The sequence below is a fragment of the Neopsephotus bourkii genome, unplaced genomic scaffold (assembly GCF_033783945.1).
Source record: "Neopsephotus bourkii isolate Nb327-2 ecotype Australia unplaced genomic scaffold, CSIRO-AGI_Nbou_v1 NB_1388, whole genome shotgun sequence".
In the NCBI taxonomy this organism is placed as follows: Eukaryota; Metazoa; Chordata; class Aves; order Psittaciformes; family Psittacidae; genus Neopsephotus; species Neopsephotus bourkii.
The window spans coordinates 1,382,582-1,405,000 of record NW_026901866.1 but is presented as its reverse complement, the minus strand read 5'-3'; the positions used below and the strand labels follow the sequence as shown (position 1 = coordinate 1,405,000).

General features: G+C 34.6%; 1 protein-coding gene across 5 annotated transcripts in view; it reads left to right on the top strand.

The window, feature by feature from the left end:
* Positions 1 to 22,419, top strand: part of AKAP6 (A-kinase anchoring protein 6) — a 281,727-nt gene that overhangs the window by 131,446 nt on the left and 127,862 nt on the right. For 3 of the 5 annotated variants that reach the window (XM_061367603.1, XM_061367605.1, XM_061367604.1), the window contains 2 exons: positions 4,460 to 4,557; positions 5,785 to 5,953. In XM_061367603.1, the coding sequence (XP_061223587.1) occupies positions 4,460 to 4,557; positions 5,785 to 5,953 (267 nt within the window). The remainder of the gene's footprint in view (positions 1 to 4,459; positions 4,558 to 5,784; positions 5,954 to 22,419) is intronic. The other 2 variants (XM_061367602.1, XM_061367601.1) reach the window with 2 other exon arrangements.

The window sequence follows — 22,419 nt, the reverse complement described above, 5'->3', positions numbered from 1 at the left end:
TGAAATTGATTTGATCCATTTCATATATAACATTTAATTCCCAGGAAAAAATATCCTAGTGATTTCTAACATTAAGTAGGCTTTATATCCCCAATGAAAAATGTGAGGCTTTCATAAATAAGATATTTCCCAATTGTTAAAAAGTCAAATAATTTTATAATTGTAAACATAATGTGTGAAATGCACTATTTCATAGAAGATAAGATCTTTCATGTACAAATTGCATATTAATATCCATTTCATATCACCATTGACCAACTAATTATGTATTTAGCATTATGTCATTAGAATGCTAAATATATATTACCATTTCCATGTTAATATAAGGGCAGCATACATGGTAGTTATTTTCTTGATTTACTAAATGGCATTGGTAGGTAGTGTTCAGGAGTATGAAAATAACACTACATTATTACACGGATCATTAGGTTATTAACTTGTGCATGTAAATACTAGGCAGTGACCAAACAGAAACTTTCTGTGTGGTCAGAAGTCCTCCAGAAAACAAACAAACAAACAAACAAAACCCTATCTTTCTGTAACCATAAATCGAATTCAGTTACTTATTATCTTGGTATTTTTTTATAGCAAGCTATTGGGAGGTAACTGTGCCATGACCAATACATTTGCAAAAGTAACTGTATATTAAGAATATAAGAATAAATTTTCAGGAACTGTTTTAAGTCATATTCCCTTTTAGACAAATGGGATGTAAGATTAAACTAAGTTAAAAAAAATTAGTAAATTGAAAAAAAATTTTAAATGACATTTTCAACATTTTTTTTTTCTTGGAGATTATTGGTATATTGCATAGATTAATAAATAACACACGTTTGTTCCATCGTCTTAGGATTTTACTGTGTGTTGAACCTGTGCCTCTATCAAAACACACATTGCTGATGATACTTGTGGGAATTTGATTATCTTTCCAGATTCTCAGTCAATGAATCCCATTTCTTTTGTACCAGAAACTGTTCCCATCACTCTAAACTTCAAAATTGAGTTGTATCTGTCACAGTGAGTGTTATAAGTGATACATTCTTAGTCAAAATTCAAGTGTGCCTAAGTATAGAAATGCAAGTGACTATTAGGAAATTTTAATTGTCGTTCAGACTTAAAATCATAGATCACTTAAATAATTTCAATATTTTTTACCATTGCTCTAAAAAATAAGTGCCCTGGAAGCAGTGATATTTTTTTCAAAGGTATTTAAACACATCAAAAACAAACCTGAGAAAAATTAGGTGTCAGGAGCAACCCATACACCACACACGGTAATAGTATGATTGACTGAGAAAATTAAAATATTTCTTTTAATACAGTATCTTAATCTGGCAATAGGTGTAAACTGCTGTGTCATTTAAACTAACCTAGTTGCTTATTTTTGTTTCAGAGACACAAATTACACTGGATGTAATTAGTTGGACACATCATGACTTAAAAAAAAGGGCATGCTTATACCAAGTCTGTGTGCCTCTGGAAACAACAATGTTTAATAGCTGACTATCCTTAGTTCAAATATGAATAGGTCAAGACCCACATTGTGTTTTACCAGATTACAAGGATTTGCCAAGAGCAGCAGTTTGCAAAACAGTGAAAGATTGCATATCAGAGCTCGATATGCACGTACTGCAGGATACCCACACAGCAGAAGATTCCTGAACTTAAGTATCTACAGCCATAAAAAAATATCCTATGGGGAACTTAAAATAAATATTTTTTCAAATATTTTTCTCATCCCCAGTTGTCCAGACAAATAAGCTAAGGGGGAGAGATTATTATCTTCTGGAAACGTTTCATTTTTAGTGTGTTCAGAGCCTGGTATAGTTCAGGAGGTGCTGCTTTTTCCCCCATGGAGCTTCTGCAGTATAATTTTCTTCATAGTAGCTAATGTAGGGCTGTGGTTTGGATATGTGAAATATTGATAATTCAGTGATGTTTTAGTTATTGCTGAGCAGTGCTTACACAGAGTCAGGACCTTTTCTGCTCCTCATGTCCCCACCAGCAGTAGGCTGAGGGTGCACAAGAAGTTAGGAGGGGACAGCTGACCCCATCTGACCAAAGGGATATCCTGTACCATAGGGTGTCATGCTCATATGAAGCTGGGGGAAGAAGGAAGAAGGGAGAGATGTTTGGAGTGATGCCATTTGTCTTCTCAAGTAACGTTTAGGCATTATGGAGCCCTGCTTTCCTGGAGATGGCTGACACCTGCCTGCCAAATGGGAATTGGAATTGCTTGTTTTGCTTTACTTGCATATGCAGTTTTGCTTTCCTTATTTAACTGCCTTTATCTCAACCCATGAGTTTTTTCACTTTTCCAGTTCTCTCCACAAACCACCAGAGGGGAGTGAGCAAGTGGCTGTGTAGTACTTACTTGCTGGCTATGTACATAGCCAGTACATAGTTGGTGCCTATGTACTAATAAGAGTTTATTTCTGCTAAATTTCATGTATGTTCACAGTCTTTATACCTTGCATAATTTATCCATAAAATCAGAATTTTGCACAAGGAGAATATTGCTAGTCAAAATCCAAAAGTTTGGCCCCATCTTTATTCATCATATTTTGCTTCTTCAGTTTAACATTATTACTGGTTAATAGGTGCACCTGAAAATCAAGCTGTATTGTAGTATCTGGTGCGTTATGTTAAATGAACCTTTTTTTTTTTTTGCTAATGAAGAAGAATACCTCATCTTTTCCAATTTTCCTATCAAACACATCCATATCATCTCGAGACACTGCCACATCCAGCTGCATCTATACTCAACTTCAATTATGTGAAATTACACAACCTACTCTCAGGTCCTTTAGGTTCTCTTTTGCTGTGTAAGGCACACACATAGTGCATTTCCTGTGAAGTGCATGATTACAAACTATTCAGTACAAGCCTGTTTTAAGTAAACAGTAAATTAAATATTGTCAGTGCTTGTTCAGACATGCTCTTATGAAAGAAAAAGAGCTTCTAGATTTGGGGGTCATAAAACTAGATTTAGGAAAGGGCCAGATATAAACTAGGCATCCTTTTTCCTTTTAACTTTGCTTGGCTGACCCATTTGTTAGCTGGTACAAACCAATATTTTCAGGTGCCCATACAAGGAAAATTGGCTAGACAAAATGCTGAAGGTAGCAAAGTTTCTGTTTAATGCCCTTTATTTGAATGGAGAATTCTCAAAAACATTCTGTCACTGTCAGGTACATTGCTGCCTGAAAGACTGTTAAAGAGTCTGCCTGAGCAACATGCCTCTTTCAACCATGACAAATACAGTAAAAGAACATAATTTTGTTACAGTTCTGGCAATATTATTTTCTGCTATGCCAATCAGCCTCACTACAGCAGTTAGGAAAGACAGGAAATGTTCACTTCCCTAAGAAATGAGGGCTTTTGAATATTTTGTGGTGTCTGCTACTTCAGTACTAGCATGGTCACTAGTATTTGGGGAAGTATAAATAAGTTTTATAGAAACCAGAAGCCCCAAATGTGCACTTGCAAAGTCTCCTTTCATCTCTGCCAGTTAACTCATTCCCAAGGGAAGGCAAAACTTCCAAGTGGTCAAATATTGTTTTCATTCATTCTGTAGATTTTTCAAAGAGGGTAAGAGTTGCATGTATGTTCAGGGCTGCACATGACTTATGATTAAATACAGCAATTACCCCTTTCTTCTATTTTGTTTCTCTTCCTTACACTCAAGTATAAGTGTAAAATTTCACAAGTTTATCCAAGGTATCAGTGATGTATGCAATGGCATAACATATAGTAGATCATGTTTCCAGTTCCTGTCTTTATTAATAGATTTTAATGCATTTTGTAAACATAAATAATAAACTGAGAAAGAAACAAAATTTTTTAATCAGTTTTAATGCAGAGGTCCTTTGTAGATGAGTAAAATATTAGTGAAAAAAGGAGGAAAAATAGTTGCTTTGCAAATTAAGAATGCAGAGATCTAAAGCAGTTTGATTTGTTCTTTGAAAAGGATATGAGGGTTAACTCAGAAACACAATATTAATAGATTTGTATGAGTGCACATAAGGCCAATATATTCAATGCTGTAATTTTTTTATGGTTTCATAAATAGTGCTATCACCAACATTTCAAAGAAATCTGAAAAAACAGAGCTCATATGTGGTGGCATAAATTTAGTGTATTTTATAGAACAGTTACTCCAGATATAGCCTACGGGTTGTGACTTTTCATAAAACCTAATGAATTTCTAGATTTGTCAGCTGTTTCAACACAGATGCACTTTGCTGATCTAATGGAAACATTTTGAGCCCAGATCCAAAATATCAATAGCTTTTAGTATTGCAAATGAGTTTGGCTATTGTGTAAATGGGGATGTGGTTCTTGATAAAAAGCAGCAAGTAATTTTGTACGTGTGTTTTATGATAACTGCCTCTCCAATGTCTGATACTGAGGGTTTTTTTTCTCTTTCTCCCCCCTCTCCTTTTTTTGTTTTTCCCAGAGTTTTAAGTTGAATGTAGATAGCCACTGTGCTTTAAAAGAAGCAGTGGTAGAAGAAGGACGTCAACTTCTTGAGCTTATTGTATCTCACAAATCAGGTAAATCCTCTGAAATATTGCAAGTCTTTATGTCTCCAGACTATTAAAGAATGAAGAAGCATTGCTGTAAATTACTGCATATATTCACTTCCTTATGTATTATTAATATTTACATTATCAGATTGACCTTCAAGATTTATAAATGTTTCATATACTGCATACAATGCAGTGATACTTATAAAATGAAATACTGCCTGCAAATAGTCTGTTCATTTTATTTTGGTCTTGCTGCTCAGCTGAGTTTCAATTGAAATCACATCATTGAAAACTTCACACTGACACATTCTATGATGTAGGTGCTATGGAAATAACATTAAGATAATGAATTAGGAATTCAAATACATATATATATATATTTACCTACTCTGAATGGGTAATTGCATTGGTAAAGCTTTATTTTGCCACTTAAACTAATTCTTACATTGATTTTAATGTATTTATGAAGAATAGATTAAAATTAAAAATACCTTTTTCCTTTGGTTAGGCTTGTCTTTTTCTACAGAGGCCTTAAATTGAGACGAGGGGAAGAGAGATATTTTCCTTTATCCCCACTACCATCTATATTGTTAGGTGTTTGTGTGACTTGTATGATAATAGAGTTTTAATCAGCCTATATTGCTACGGAATACCATTTTAATTTTGGCCTATTTAGCATAGTTTTCATCAAGGTTGAAGTTATTCTTTGGTCTACTGTTTTCTGATCATGTTATACATTGTGCCTCTATTGTTTCACTGCATCAGACAGACCTGTGTAATGTGAAAGCTAATGGGAGTGACTTCTGTGTATAGTTCCAAAAAGGCATAGAAGCCATAGCAGAGAATGGTGGTGCATATCATTATATTCTTAGAAATAGTAATGTGTAAACTACAGAAAACATTTCCAGGAGTCGGAGGTAAGAAAAATGTTTTTGGTTTTTGGAAGATTATGAAATGTTTTGAGATAAAGACTAGATATTAGAGGTTAAGATTAATTTAGCATTACCTATTGCACTGAAATCACGGTTTGTGTGGTATTTTCCTCTTCTTGAAATATTATCAAAATTTACCAAGATGGCTAAAAGACACGTTTTGACCTTATATCATTGTTTTGCAGTACGAACTATAGTAATGCTTGGATTTATTGCTGAGAAAATACATTTGAATTCTTATTGCTTTTATTCTTTAAAGAATAAACATTTAAAGATGCAGTTAAGTTTACAGCCTTTACTTTTTTTCTCCTTCATTTTGGAGAAGGACTGAAGGACATGCTGCAGATGATTGCAAGTCAATGGAAGGAACTACAGAGGCAAATCAAAAGGCAACACAGCTGGATTCTTAGGGCTCTGGATATCATCAAAGCAGAGATACTGGCTACTGATGTATCTGCAGAGAATGAGGAAGGGACTGGGAGCCCTAAGGTAAGTGGCTTGAAGTTTGCCTTATTTCCTCTTATTTCCGTCTTCTTTTGAACTAGGCACCACTGAAGTTTTCTTTCCACCCTAAGGCTTTTTATTTCCACTGGGTAAACTTTTTTTTTTTCATAAACAAAATGAAATGCTTTACTCTGAAACAATGAAAAAATCTTAGAACTTTCAAGTTTTCCAGGAAGACTGGTCTCATTTTGTATAGAGGGTCATGAGGGGGAGCATAAAACATTTAGCAAACAAAACATAAAGCATCTTTAACATGAATAATCAGAATGGTTTTAAATTGTTTTGTTGTGACTATAAATCACTATAATCAGTGCAATCACTCAGCTCTGACATCCATTAGCCGCTTGGTTACAGCAAATTAACAAAGAAGAGAGAAAGTGATTCATTATCTCATTCCTGTTAATGACTATCAGATGCATTGCTTAATTAGGGGATGGCCATTGCAGTGGGAAGAAGGTCATATGCCTTTTCACAAATCTTTTTGCTCTAAGTTCTCCTTGTGTTGAATACAACAAGTACTTTAAGAATAAGGTATTGACACCTATCATAATTTTGTGAATCTTAATTATTAAAGAGGATTATTGTACTTACCAGTTGCCAAACTTTATATTTGTAACAGCATTTTAAACACAAAACATGCTTTTTCAAATTGGTCCAAGCAGTGTAGGGGCACTACACACAATAGAAACTTCTGGCATATGGTTCATGACCTTTCTTACAATCATTAGTAAGCAAAGGTGGTTGGGAGAGATTGCATTGGAAAGTGTTGATTTTTCCAATGCAAAGAATATGCAACAGAGCAATCCAATAACTTGGCATGCAGCAGGTTGAAATTTATAGAAAAATTCATGGTTGCTATTTCTATAAATAACAAGGATGGCTGTGGTAAGTACATTTTCAGATTCTGATGCTAGACAGTTCTTCACATGGATAGTGCTTTGCACAGTGACTCTTAGGATGACATAAAATGTTCTGGTGTTCTTTTACCATAATTCTACATAGCAAGAACGATCTTATGGATAGTGGAGGAGGAGCCAAGGATAACAGTAAAACAGAAATACAAGAAAAGACATTTGTGCAGAAGACACAAGTTGAAATTATATTCCTCCTCACTCACATGGTAGAAAGTGATCCTATGTCACATAGCTCTTAGTTTAGGAATTAGGCAAGGGAGCAATACTTAATTTCATTGTTAGGTCTATTAAAGTAAAACAGACTAGCTCAAGGTTAATATGACCTTATATCTCTGAAAAGCTTGATTCATCCATGGCCAAAGTCTAACTGCTTAGTCAAAATTATCACAAGAAAATGTTGTATAATCCAGATTGCTTTTGCTATGAAAATTGTGAAATCCCTAGTTTGAAATAATTATATTTAAATATTTGCTTGAAAACGGAGAAATAGAGGCATGGTTTATGTTGCAGTAAATTTTTCATATAGATATGTGATAACTCGTTCCCCGTGCTTTTTATCTTAGAGAGGAACCCGAAGCAATGTCTTTTTGTTTTCTTTTTTTTTTTGAGTCTACCATTAAAAACAAAAGTATATATATATAAAAAAAAACCAAACAAAAAGTATTTTCAGGTTATTTCAATTTAATTTATTAAATCACATCCCTCTATAATACAAATACAAACTACTTCATGATGAAAGATTAACTAAAATTAATATACAGCTGACAGCATAACTGTAGATTTCAGTTTGCATTTATTTCAAAAGCCAAAAGGAACTTGAGAAGTATAATAGGAATTCTAAAGATTATATCTAGAGGGTATTTTTCTTTTTGCCTTCGAGAAGCTGCAGGAATAATGTTGGTGTCAGAAATCTGTGAAGAAATAGGAAGAGGAGGAATTTCAAAGACCCTAGGAAACTTTTCCCTTAGGATTTATTAAACATGTTATCATACTGCTTTGGCATCTTTTATGCAAACAATGGAGAGTGGGAGAGAGGAGCATTCTGCCCTCTAGAAATACATTGTCAGTGTTTGTATTCAAGAATCCAGATTATGCTTACAAAATTTTTCATTTTCTTTGTGTAAGTTTCCTAGTGGTTTATAGTGATTGCTACGGCAGACTTAAAGGGTTTTAAATATTTCTGATGCATAAACTCTTCTAATGTATTGCATTCTCTGTACAAATTCACCAAAACACTGAGATCTCAAGTATTTACTAGAACTATTCTGTCATTTTTATAAATAAACAAATGATAACCGTATTCTGATTAAATTGCAGGATGTAAGGTTTTGCCTTCTTACCCCATTGAGAAGTACTTTTAAAAATAAATTTCAAATTTGTCATGACAAACACCAATAAGTACTGATCTAACATTATGAGTAATAAACATGACATGGAATACATCTGGCAATCTTAAGATGCTTAGCTAACAGTAGGTGTTTTTTTTCTGGTGGAATTAGTAAGTAATATTCTAAATATCTGGAAAATTGGAGAAATTCTGGCATATATGTATGTATCTTGTGCACTTGTGCACACACTTTCTGGAGATGTATGAGAACACTTGTTTTATAACTGATCTCTTAATTAATTGGTCCACTTCTTGTCCATCAGGGGAGGCCTACTGGGACAGTATTGCTTTCAATAAACAGTAGAGTGGTGTTAAAAAATAACATGATGTACTTTCTTATTTAGTGTTACTGCCTGGTCTCTTTAACTTACTGTTTTCTGGAAAAGTTCATTTCTATCTGAGGAGATTGTAAGCTAATAGTGTAACTAATGTCCTTGAAAAGTATACGCATCTTTAATAGCATTTGCCCATAGCAGATATTCTTCACAGAAAATTGAATGAAATAGTATTGTTAGGGTCAGTTGTTAAGTACTACTCCCAGTATGCATTTGGACAATTACTTCATGACTACAGTTTTTGAATCTGGATAGTTCTGTTTTGCAGGTAAATATTTGAATTAAATTTTGAGTGCTTTGTTGGGGTTGATTTTTTTTTTTTGGGTTTGGTTTTTTTTGTTTGTTTGTTTGGTTGGCTGGTTTGGGTTTTTTTGGTCACATTTCAGAGCATAACATCAGTATTTAAAATGTAGCTATGAGAAGATAGAAACTCCCTTTTTACAAGGAGTCATGTGGAAAGCACAAAGGGGTGGTGGGTACAAGTTACTCCTGGGGAGATTCCAGTTGTACACAAAAGGAAAATTTTTGACAATGTGATCAATCAACCATTGGAATAATCTCCCCAGGGAAGCGGTGGATTCCCCAACACTGAATACTTTCAAGATTCAGCTGTACAGGGTGCTGAGCCATCTTCTCTAGACTGTGGTTTTGCCAAGAAAGGTCAGACCAGACGATCCTTGATGTCCATTTCAACCTGGTGTTCTATGATCAAAACCTAAATGCTGGTAGGTTAAGAGAATAATGGTGTACTCCAGAAATAAATATGTATTCCTGTACTTCTGGACATGTTCCTTTCCATAATAATTGGTGTATTACTGAGAAACATTTCTACTTCTCCATCCCAGCTTCAGAGAAATAAGTATGCAACTGGTTAAGGCATTTGGTCTAATGTTTATAACATTGAAATCTGACTTAGTTGTCTCAGGTAAAAAGCACTCAGAAAGATTATTTTAGCCCTCTAGTGGACTTGTCTGTCAGTGGGTTAATGGTAAAAGCAGTAAGTATTTGAAGAATATTAGAAGAAGAGGTAAAAGTATGTTCAATAAAGTTAACCTGAAATCACAGAAACAGTAGGATAACAGAGTCTGAAGTGGTTAAACAAACCTTGGTATAAACTGAAAAAGAAAACCAGTGTGATTTCCTCTTGATATGTAATTAAGCATCCCACATTTCCAGGATCATCATCTACTCAGTTGCACATAATTTCACAGTTTTTACAGCCATTCTAAATAAACAGTGTTCAATATATAGAAAAGTGATTTTCAGGAAGAAAACCTAAAACTTGGTTAAGCTGTTTAGTATCTACCAGTTTGGGATTCTGGAAATTCTCCTTGACAGCTTTATGGTTGCACTCATCTCAGACCTAGTGGGTGGCCTAGACACTGCAGTCCAAACAGTTATGTCCTGCTCTGTGTTTTAATATGAGGATAAATTTGAGAAATGGACAAGACAACAGGGCATATGTTAAGAGAATGGTAAAAGTCCTTTCTTTATTACTTCAGGCTTGTAGCTTGTCCTGGCCATTCAATCACACTGCTATGACTACAACATTTAGATTAATTCTTTGATACAAAAAGAATGTACAAATGAAGTGGTTTGGCATCTTTGTGATCAGTGCAGGGAAATATAACATTTGTTAGCAGATATTCCGTGTTTTCTCAGTGTCTTTTATCAGCCCTAGATTTCTAATCTGCAGGCATCAGTATGATGCATGTACTGTAATATTAAAGCCAGCACACTGGTATTTTTTCTGATATCTTCCATTATTTAAAAACAGGGAAAGTCTATTATTGGGACAGTCTGAAATATTCTCAACAGAGCATGATTTCATAATCTATTAGTTTTACTTACATAACCACTTTGGAAACTGGCTTTCTAGGTTTGAGTGTATGCAGCTGAGGAGCTACATATGTTGTCATAGTGGTCAGTGCTTTGAAGTTGTCAAATAGTGTGAGTTAACTGGCCTTCATTCTCTTCCACTGAGTTAGTCTCTTCTACTGAAAGGGCAGGAATAGCATATGCTAGAAGGATTATTTTATTTGTGTTGCTGGAGTTAAGTTACAGGGGACTTTCGAAACTTCACACCTCAAATTCAATTAATTTAACTTGCAGCTTTCACAAGCAGAAACTCAAGATCAGATGTACGCAGTCTTGTGTCTCATGTTTTTAATGTTATGGAACAAAATGTCAACTAAATAGCTTATTACTTCATCAGTAACAATTTGAAAGATGATGAAATGGAACTCAGACTTCCACCTCTGACATTGCATAGACATGTGGAAAGGGTACTTCATCTGGTGATACACATGCTCTTCTGATCTATGGTTGTCTCATGGCTATATCAAGTCTTTCCTTGGAAAATAAATGTACAAGGAAAGTTGCTATATATGCTTTAGAAGAAGTATTTTTTTTTTCTGATGTGTTTATAATGAGGCACATTCCCATCTAGACAAAAGAGAGTTTTATGCAGGGAATGCAACACCTTATAGATCAGACATTAAACTGAAGTTCCAGCCACCTCTAACCAGGCTTATTTCCAGTATTAGTAATTACCATCTGCCACCTTAATTCTTTGCAGTTTCAGCTGAACTTATTAGTATCTTCTCTTCAGAACAACCATATAGTCTTGGGCACAGTTAGATATTTACTACTTTTCACTGATTAGTAAAACACCTTATAATACCTCAGAAAGTATTTCAGTGCTGAAAAGTATTACAGCAAGTCTGTGGCTCACCATTCACTACTTCAAAAGGTGGTAACAGGGGAAGTGATTTCCTGTAATTGGAACAGAAGGTTCTGCTATGTTGCCATTGAGGCATAGTCTTAAATCGTTGAATATTTAAAATGATGTCTGTACATAAATAGTAGGATTGTGTCTAACAGCTGAACAGTTTAAAATCATTCATGTGACATTTCAATTCTGAATATTTTGGAACTTGGAAGTCTAAACTAAAGGTACTTGTGATCTCCCTCTTAAGTACAAACAATGCTGTTGATGCTGCTCTACCAGGAAAAAATGCATCTAAAGTTATTATTTTACTTGGCTTTAGGTATTTTAGTATCTGACATTACAGTATTCTTGATCTGTCAGCTTCTATGGTGAGGGTTTGAACCAAAGATATGTTGATCAAGTAGATAGAAAGGGTGGTGATATTTACAAAATCCTTCTGTAAATCAGTAGATTTGTTTTGCAAGGAATAAGCCTGTCTTTTAGCGTTTTTACTGGAGTATGTGAAACACAGCTGAGTAATTTTTTATATTAGTTGTTATCCAAATATAGGATTGGAAACATCCATTGAGAATTTACAAGCTAATCAAAACAAGCCATGTTGATACAACAATGAAAAGAACCTAAAAAAGAAGCAAGAAAAAGGAATATCTGTGTCTTTAAGCACAACTAGGCACTTCAAGTTCCTCAGTTTGCTAGTTTTTAGTACCTTGCTTTATAAGTGATGTATTTTTAATGTTACAGACATCACTTAGAATTTGCACAGACCTAACTATCATTGTAGACAAAAAGTATCTTCAAGAAGGATCTGAGAGGTGAAAACATCATTTTACACACCATATCAGAATGGACGAAAGAAAGGAAACATAAGTGTTTTAAAGTAAGTGTAGTAGCAGAAACTGGAATCGGTAAAAGGACAGCCTGGATATGTAAAATTCAATGGGGCTGACTTATTGTGAGTCTTAATTGTAGAAACAAGAAATTCAGATAAATGGGCTTTGCTGAACAGTATCAAAGTTGTGATCATAACAACTGGGCAGAAAAATCTTTCATGGAAGTATGGTAGACTGAGAATTAGTTAGAAAATTTTACGTGAGAATTTTAGTGTAGGTGGAAAGAAAACAGATTTTTGGTACCTTTAGTACGTTTCTGGTGTGGATTTTGAAAATATTTCTTTTGTTTAAATAGTTGTAGATTTTTTTTCCTTTGAATGATTGAGAGAAAAACATCAGAGGTGCCCCCAAAAGATTTAGGGCTGTCAGATGTGCAGTCAGCTTCTGCATGGTAGTTTCACTGCTATTTGCTGGGAGCTGTTTCTGCTGACTTGTTAGTTGTGTGCCTTTTAGTGAGCAGGAGAAACAATTTTGTGTTTAATTCAGGACCTCCCTTCACAGAGAAAAGAATGAAGCTAAGCAGGCAGTATTTGTCCTTCAATAGAAGACAAGTGAATATGAGCTCCATCCTAAACTTCTTTCATGTTACATGAGCGCTGTTAAAACTTTTCTATATCACAGTTTAACTAAATATTTTGCTAATTTTTAATGCAGTTATGTCCTTGAAGTCATAGTTGAGCAGTCCTGAATCCCATTTTACCCCCCAGAGATTGTTTACTTATCTAGCCATCAAATTCCTTACATATTTGTTTCAAATTCTGTGTGACAATATTGTTTTCATGGTAGCTAAAATAATTTTAAACAAGCCAAATTTCTAAAATGGTAGCAGAGCCCGTATTTTTTCCAATTGAATCTTAAAGTATCTTTGGTTTATTAAGCTCATTATCAAGTATAAAGTGTAGAGAGCTAAAGGATATTTTTGCAGCTAAATTGCATCTATTGTTAAGCATAATATTCAATCTGGTTATAAGATACAGCTGCCTTTTTAAACCAATATAAGAAGTCTTATTCTAATTGAAGGTGTGAAGGAGGATTGCAAGGTATCTGTGGTATTTATAGTATGCTTCTGTAATTTTTACACCTTGTTATTTCTAGATACTGTATATTGATTACTTTTGGCAACTATTGGCTCTTATACAGACAACATTGTTAATAGCAACATATGCGCTTAAAAAGTTTGCAAAAAAAATTATGAATTTTTTACTGTAAGAATAAGGAAATTTACTTTCTATTAAAACGTAGATCAAGTTCAGTTTGAAAGATGTTTCAAATCTAAATCACTCCACCGAGTACAAGCGCAGGCTGAGAACGTGATGAGAACAGATATTTAAACTGACATACGCCCAAGGGGCAAATTTTATCATAGTGCTATTTGAATCTTTGAACACTATTATCTGAAACTCTGAAAGTATGTTAGGCTATTTTAACTTCACATGCATAACTGGACCAACTCTGACAAGCTTTGTTTAGGAAAAACTCCCAGTTGGGTTTGGCCTGTATTTGAAAATACAGAAACACAAGTGTCTTTGTGCATGTATTCATATGGACACGTTTATCTTAAGTGACTTAAAACTGAATATTAACCACCCAAACACCTTAATTTTCTATTTTGCCAGTATCTGTTCATTCTGCTTTCTCTATACAACCATACTGATGCAGTTTTGTTCTGTTATTTCTGATAGAATGTATCTTCAGCAGTGAGTGTAAGGTTTTCAGCAGTGGTGTAAGGCTTTTCTTACTCATGTCTGCCTATTGTTTCACAAGTTTCTCACATTTCCAGAGAAATAAGATTTTAGTAACACGCGCATACAAATACCCAGATTCATTTTAGTGAAAATTGAACATCTCTCACTCTAGGATAGCCGGTCAAAGCTATTCCTTTTCTGTGTGGGCTCAGAATCCTGTGTGCCCATTCAGGCTTTTACAGCCACAGGAGAAACAGAGCTTTTTTCTTGATTTAGTTCTTGAGTTTCAATTTAGAATTTGGTGGAAGACACTAAAATAAATCCATAAATAAGCAAGTGAAATGAAGGAATCGTAGCTGACTGAAAATGTCTTGGTGGAACAAGTTTGTTTTTGGCTTTATAGTTAGTGATCACTAATGAAGCAAATTATTTTAAATTCATATCTTTTCAGTTAACTTTCCTTCCTCATTTCTTATTCCTGATTCCTCACCCTGCATCCCGTCTGTTGCTCTTTAAAATAGTTCAGGATTTCATCAGGATCACAACTGAAAGAAAATACTGGTGTTTGTGGGGAGACACTTCTCACAAGCTTCACTGCCTGGTCAGACCCAGGTGAAAGTGCAGGAGGACTGAAAGCTAGTGCTCTATAGACATCGTAGCTGATTTGCAGATAAAATTGGTGCTGGTCAGCTCAAACAATAAAGTTTGAGTGTGTGTTCTACCCCTTTCTTTTTTATCAGTCATCATAATGGTAAATATTTTTGACTGTTCAGTTAATGTGGCATAAGAGCTAGAAGTCTGGCTTGTAAGGTCGTCTTATTGTTTCTTCACTAGACTATTTTTCTAGCTCTGATAGTAGCAATGCAGTATCACCTCCTGCTTTTCATTCTGATTACCTCCGGTAGTGCAGGCTTTAGTGTTTTGATTGGGTTTTTTTTTTTAAAAAAGCATGTTTAAAAAGCTAGGTTTTCCCTTTTGATATAGCCCTCTAAAAATCCTGTACTTTAAAAATGGTAGCTTACTATGTATGCAATTGCCAATTGTCATTACTGAAGATTATTGCTTCTGTAAATAGCATTTTTTTTGCCATTTTATTAAAATATTATTACTGCTCTGAAAACAAAATATTACTGCTTTATTCAATTGAAAAATGACTGGCATAGCACTCCTCTGATCTTTAAAAAGCAATTTTACTTTCATTGCATTTGTGCATTAAATTAAGTGTTCATATCTACAGAATAAACTAACATCTTATAAATATTACTGTGTTTAATTATCAGTTCAGTGTTTGAGTTTTTGCTGTTATGGTTGATGTCCAAGAATGATTAAATATGTAATAGAGAACAAAAGGAACATTGATGTGAACAAAGATACTGTTAGATAAAGGTAAATTTTATCTTCTGCATGTTTTCATTCATTTTAAAGTATTTTAATTACTTTTATATTCAGTGTGATTGGGTAAAATTTCCTTTTTTTTTTTTTTTTAATTCAGTTCCTATTTTAGACTTTTGGAGCATCATCTAGCAGCAGTTTAATCTACAGAAACTTTCAGCTCTAGTCTCAGTTGTGTACTTAAAACAGCTATTCTTCACTGGGGTGGTCCCAAAAGGGAAGTCAGGTAAAACAATGTTTGAAAGAAAAATTCTACTTGGACATCCTGCATTTTAAATCTTACTTGTTCTTGCGTAGTACACTTCACTATATTTAAGCTTCAGGTCCAGGATCATGTTACAGATTTTGCTATATTTTTAAGGTAATCTATGAGAAGGCAACAGAATACACTGGTGAGCATTGTATGAGCTGACTTTATATGTATTTTCATCATGAAACCCCCCCCCCAAACAATGTTTTCAGTAGCGTAGTTGATGAAACAACGTTTCATCATAATACATGATGAACAACAACATCATACATAATACATAAGTTGACTTATGTATTAAAAGACTCTAAAACCACATGCAAGTTTGTATGTCTAGTAGTTTGTGGGTAGGTTTGTGTGTGTGTGTGTGTGTGTGTGTGTGTGCACGTGTGTGTGTATTTTTTTTAAGTATTTTGCCAGGACTTTTGATTAAGCCTTTCCTATAGTATCTTAGATTATCCTAATTTATAGATAATTATACTTACCTAGGGTAGTGTAACTAATATGGCAGTTACAAAAGGGACTGTATTGCATTTAGAAATTTGGACTTGTTCCTTAAGCACCTGGAAGTAAGCACATAAAAATATGGGTGGTAGTAGTGCACTTAGTCACATCCCATGGACAGCTGTAAACATTAATGACAGTTAACCTAAGATGGCTTTAAATGTAAAATGGGATTTCTGACCAGGAGACAGGTGGTAGGCCGTATTCTTTTATAATCGCCCCATAGCAAGCTTTATGAACCATCATCAGGCCAGAGAGAAAGAATAGCTTATCTGGGCATGTACACTTTATTTCTTCATCCTCTTTTTCCTCTTTGCAGTCATGTTATAGAAAAGAGCCAACATTTACCTCAGAATGCTTTAATCCTTGAGTTTATGAGCCTTAAGAACACCACAAGTATAGTTGATGCTGACAGGTCACATCATCCCTTATGAAATGGAGAAAAGGGGTGAGAAAGGAGAAAATTGCAAAGGAAAAAGTTCAGATCCACCTTAGAGTTTGGCACCATGTGTTCTGAAATATTATGATTTAAAGCTATGACACGCAACAGAAGTCTAGAATGGTGCATTTATTATTGCTTACATTCTAGGACCATCATTTCAGTTCAGGGGAAGGGGGGCAAGGAGTTGAGGTCAGCTTGTCTTTTCTGTCCTTGCTGTTTGGCAAATTTTCCTGGAGACTGCAAGGGTGTTAAGTATTAATTTTCACTGGCTGCCTTTCCCATCTTAGATTTGAGGTGCAAGAGTTCAGAGCATTGTATGATAATCAAGTACTACTGCAACAGGAAAATATAAAGAGGAATGCAAAAAAATAGGATAATTTTACAAATTCTGGGTGTAGTAAGATGAAGCAGCCCTGAAACAAGGGATGGAAGTATATGCCCAGCTTATTTCTGGATCTGACAATTAATGGGTTATTTTGCAAATGCGTTATTTTTGTTATTAACTAGTAAACAACAATAAGGTTTAAAATTTGCCTTCATAGATTTTGAATCTAATCAAAAGTTTTAAAAAGAGGTTGTTTATCTGTTGGACAGGAAAGGTATTAAGGAAATAAATGGCATATGTGTTCATGTTTTGCTAGTTTGTTCATTTGGGCCTTGATTCTTACTCTTTAGGACAGACACCCTATGAAGCATCCATATTTATCTCAGTGGACTTATTCCTGACATGTATTCCTACAAAGACTTTTGTTCGTAGAGTATTAGCCAATTAAAATAAATCTAAAACTGAACCTGGAAAGATGTTGATTTCCAATTCAGTAAATCCTAGCAATATTACAATGTTTGTTTTTAATTCTTAAAAAACATATTAAAATTAACTTTTTTCCCCATTTATGTAATGCATATAACTAAACTTCCTACTGTGAGGCAGTTTCATTTATTGTTATTTGTAAACAGCTTAGTAAAGATGCATAGTGGATTGGTGTAGAAACTCCTTGAACAGTTTCTTTTGAAATAACACTACATACGTTAAGCTCAATTACACATCCAAACAGCCACAACACACTTTTGGTAATTTATTCATTGATTTAACATAGTACCCAGAAGAGTCATGCCTGCTGTCAATTTTGTAATATATTATGTTTTAAATATACTCATGCTCACCCATGCACGCCATTAAGGTGTGCATAAACCTGTGTTTTTCTCTCTTGACAGCTATAAATGTTTGTTATTATTACACAAAACATATGCTCATGTTGTTTTTGTCTAAATTATTCTATCTGGGGCTATAAAGTTTTAATGTTATTAGTTGCCCTTAGAATTTTAATGTTTCACTGCTGTAACCTTCTTAGGATTTCTCTGCAATTAAATAGGAACTGTTTCACTACAGCCTGGAAGAACAATATATTTTATACAAATAATAATAATAAAAAAAGATACTTCTTGCTCTGTTTTCTTCCAGTGTAGTAAACTGTGTACTCGACAAGGTTCTATATACAGCAATCCAATCTGTAGTATTTTCTATAACTGAATATAATATTGCACTTTCCTACAGTCTTCTCATTAAGAAAAAAATCTAGTTTAACCCCTTTGAGATAGGCCTTATGTCACAGGCAGTTTGCTTTGAAGGCCTTCTCCCTGTTGTGCTCTGTTGTCCCCTCACTCAGTAAAGTAAGATCCATTACAGAAGAAACCTCAATCAACATAACAGATATACTATGAAAAAAGCTGGGGTTTTAGGAGACAGCATATTAGAGTAGAAAAATAATTTGAAGAAATGTCTCCTGTGTTGTCTTCTAAATAGCAGTAGTGTTGGCAATAGGAAAATATATTACTCTTCCTGCCCCTTTCAATTTTCAAGGCCTTTTTCTAAGGAAAGAGAGCAGATGGGAATTCATCCAAGACATTAAAAGATACTTACTGCTTTTAAATGGGCAAAGGACTCATTTAGGACATTCTTTTCCACCGGATTAAGGCATTATATGGATTTTTTTTTCACATATTTTGTGCCAAAATACCCTCACATAGAATAAGTATAACAGTGTCATGCAGATTTTAAGTATCTGACTTTTATCATCTTATTTCTAAATATAGCACACTGGTATTTCTATGAGATTCATCACTCATATTTGTATTTCAACACTCATATATATTTATATGAGATTCATCACATCACTTTTGTTCCACAATCCGTATAACTCCTATCATGTGTTGAGGAGCAAGAAGGAACAACTGTGATCAGAACATTCAAAATAAACTGATTAGAATATGCTTGCTCTATTAAAATGATTAGACAAGATTTCTTTCAGGAAAAAAAAAAAAGCGGTTTCTAACTAAATTTGTGTAAAATGCTTGCGATACTTCAACATGAGCATTTGAATTGGAAGGTTGCTTCATGAATCTTCTATTAAAAACTTGAAATCAAAACAACTTGCTTAACACCTTTAAGAAATATGTGAGGAAAAGGACATAGTTAATGCCATTAGTAGCTACTAGTGCCTGATGTTTTTGAACACAGCATAAATAAAACTTCAGAAAGCTTTTTGAAAAAAGATATTTTTTAAATTTTACAGAGAAAGAAACTGAGGCAGATGGGTGAAGAGCCTTCCCCACAGTTATAGGCAGAGTCATTAGGCCAGCTGGAATTAAAATTCAGGAGTTTTGTCTTCCAGGCTCGTGTTGAACTCACTGAACCAGTAATTCTCACACTTCTACAGCAACAAAGATCTTTCAACATTTAGTGTTTCCAGGACTTTGCCAAAAGATTTCCTTCTTTATGAAAATGAATTCTATCCACCCAAATTTAATTTGTCTCCTCTATTGTCCTTGCTTTTTTTATTTGTTCTTTCATTCACTTTTTCCTTTCACCTCCTTTTTGCTCCAGAATCTTTCTTTTTCTTAACTCATTTTTATTTTTCCTCCTTTTGTCCACATGCTGTTAGAGAATTCTGTCTTTTCATCCCCAACAATATTTCCCCTTTTTTTTTCCCCCCCTCATTTTCTCTAGGTATCTCAAACCTGCCCTTGGAACTGCTGTGTCTTACAGGGCCACAGTTGCTGCTCACAAACAGTGTTTCATAGCATCCTAATTTTCAAGATTTTAATTATATCTGAAGCTTTGCCAATTACACGGTGAACTTCTGCATTGGAAAGAATAAGACCACAACCTTTATCCTCAGAACTGAAAAGCCTACAATAGAAAAAAATGTACAATTTGTTGAAGAATAGAGATAACAGGGAAAAAGCAGTGTGTCAAGGTACTTGGTTAAACAATAATCTCTTACAGAGCACTCATTACTGCTAAATAATTGACTGTGTTGGGAGAAAGGTTTCTATGTGGGGAGAGGTTCAAGAAGGTCAGTTATTTAGTGGTAATGACCGTAGCGGTCATTAGAGGGTATTAATGCTATTAAGAACAGAACTTTAACTTTTTATTGAAGTTTTTATTTAAATTATATTAACTTTGATTCAACTTTTAATTGAGGTGCAACCATCCAAATTCTATAGTCAGGAACCAAGAAGTAATGATCATAAAATTACATGTTCTTCTGATAGGCTGATGGGTCTTTAATATATTATAATTTTAAGAGTCTCTACAGAGCAGTTATTAGTATAAAACTATTCAGAGGTATTCTATTAGAATTAGGGTTGGGTGAGTGATTCAGGAACAAGTCCCAGCTTGACCTATAGCAATGCAGACAGTATATTTCTGAGCCAACAAGAACTTGTTTTTATAAATGCAGTTGCATGTGATCTCAAAACTTTGACTTGCTAAGTTAAAGGAAAAATCCTGTGATGCCTAAATTGATCTTTCTTGTAAACCTGATGCATGGTGGCAGCAGCACTGAATTTATTCTGAATTGAATTGAATCACTGTGATACTGTGAATTTTTAGTTCTATACCAAGTTCAGTGTTTTTTTTATAGAGAAGTTCATGCTGAAAGTAAGTAGGGACAGTGTTACTGTCTCTCTTCCAGCTGCTACATGGACCATAGCCAGGGTGTGGCTGGGGCTCCCAGCAGCCTAGCATGTGAGTTACTAGGTGGAAGGATGGAGATAATCCATCAGTAGCCCTCCTGCCCCATCTTTCTACATTGTCTTTTTCTCTAGCGCACTTCAGAAATAGGCTGCTGAGTAAGTCTAAAGTGCTGAAGGGATAAAGAGGTACGAGACTGTAAAGTGAGCTCTCAGGGGACCAGAGGAATATCACATGTCATGCCACCTTCTAGTTTTCTTGTGACAGAATTTTTTTTGTCCTTGCTTTTCTACCCTGAGGACATAGTAACATGCTTTAAAATAACAGCAGCAAACCCAACATGCTGGTGGTACAAAATGCTAAACACTATTTCATTCACACAGAGAAATGATGAGCAAAGAATGGCTCTTATGTGATAGGAGTTAATCATATTGCCAAGTGCATGTCTGGGCAGGTGCTAAGAGACTTTGGTAAGAAAGAAACAGCACAGCATACAGAGGATTGCAAGCTGAACAGAATCCTCCATGCTGTCATGGCAACTTTTCAAGGTACAATTTGAGAGCCAAAAGCTATACTGTTTATGAAAAACAGCGACATTAAAAGAGATCTAGCAGTCTTACGAAAGTTACAAGTGGAAAAGAATCTTGAGGTTATTTGTAACTAAGGAGAACATTGTGTCTGAAAGATGTTTGCCGATTTTATATTAATGTATCAAATAAAAACAATAAGGTTAAATAGTAGTTATTTACTTATCTGACTGGCCTTTCTTTGCAGTGAGGAAAACCTGGCTGCTCATACTATTAGTGCCAATTGACCTTACTACATAAAAAGTATTCTGGGTTTTGGAACTGTTCTGGGTGTTTCCAGAACTTCTAAAGATGGTGTTCAATTTGCAGTTCTGTTGTTCATTATGCATTTCTGTAGTGTTATTTTATGGAATGATACACTGTTCTATGGGAGTATCTTCTCCTTCTAAAATCCTTGGAAATTTTGTGTTTTCTCAGAATTATAGACTTGGGGAATATTTTGTATTAAATTGGTATGCTGCCTTATTTATTTTTCAGGGAAATTTGTTGTATGAATTGAGAAAGGATTTTCTCCTGTGGGGAAAAAAACTCCACAAACCAACAAAAAATATAAACTGCTTTACATTTCTGGTAGGAAGCCAAGTTTTTATCATTTAGACATGTCACATCATTATGAAACCATCATGCATCATAACACAACATAACAATGTGATTTGCTGAGATGTTGACTCTGCTTGAAAAATTGTAAAGTGGTGTGTGCGTATTTCCAGGCAAAGAACTACTTGAGTATTTTTGAGCATTTTCCTAGGGTTGCCTGGTGTGGTGATCTAATTTATTAGCCTTGTTATGGGGAGAAGATAGGTTCTAATAAGTGATGCGCAAGTCTTTGTATTTCTACTTCATAGCTACGTGACCTTTTCATAAAATACTAGAACAAAATACCAAAAGAAATTCCAGGAGGTCATTTAGTCTTTTGCTACACCCAATGCACAAAAAGTTAAAAATCACATCTGAACTGTTTCTGCTGTCTTTTTTCTTAAAAACATCCAGTGGTGGGTATTCTGTGACATCCAAAACAACTCCAGTTCTTAGCAAACTTGAAAGCTTTTTCCTACTGTTTTGCCTAAGTTTACCTCACAGGAGTTTATGCACAGTTGCTCTTGTTCTATCCCCAGAAGACACACAGAATTGTTACTTTATTCTCTGTGGCAAGCTTTAACATATTTGAAGATCACCATCAATTTGCTATTCTGTTTCACATTGCAGGGGCTTGTTCTGTCAAATTGTAAACCAACTGTAAAACTAAAAATAAAGTCAAGATACATGAATTCCTCAGTAAACACAAACAAACAAAAGAAGTGGCATTCTCTTCTATGTGCCCTTTGGGATTCAAACATTACCCCAGTATTCTGCAGTGTGGC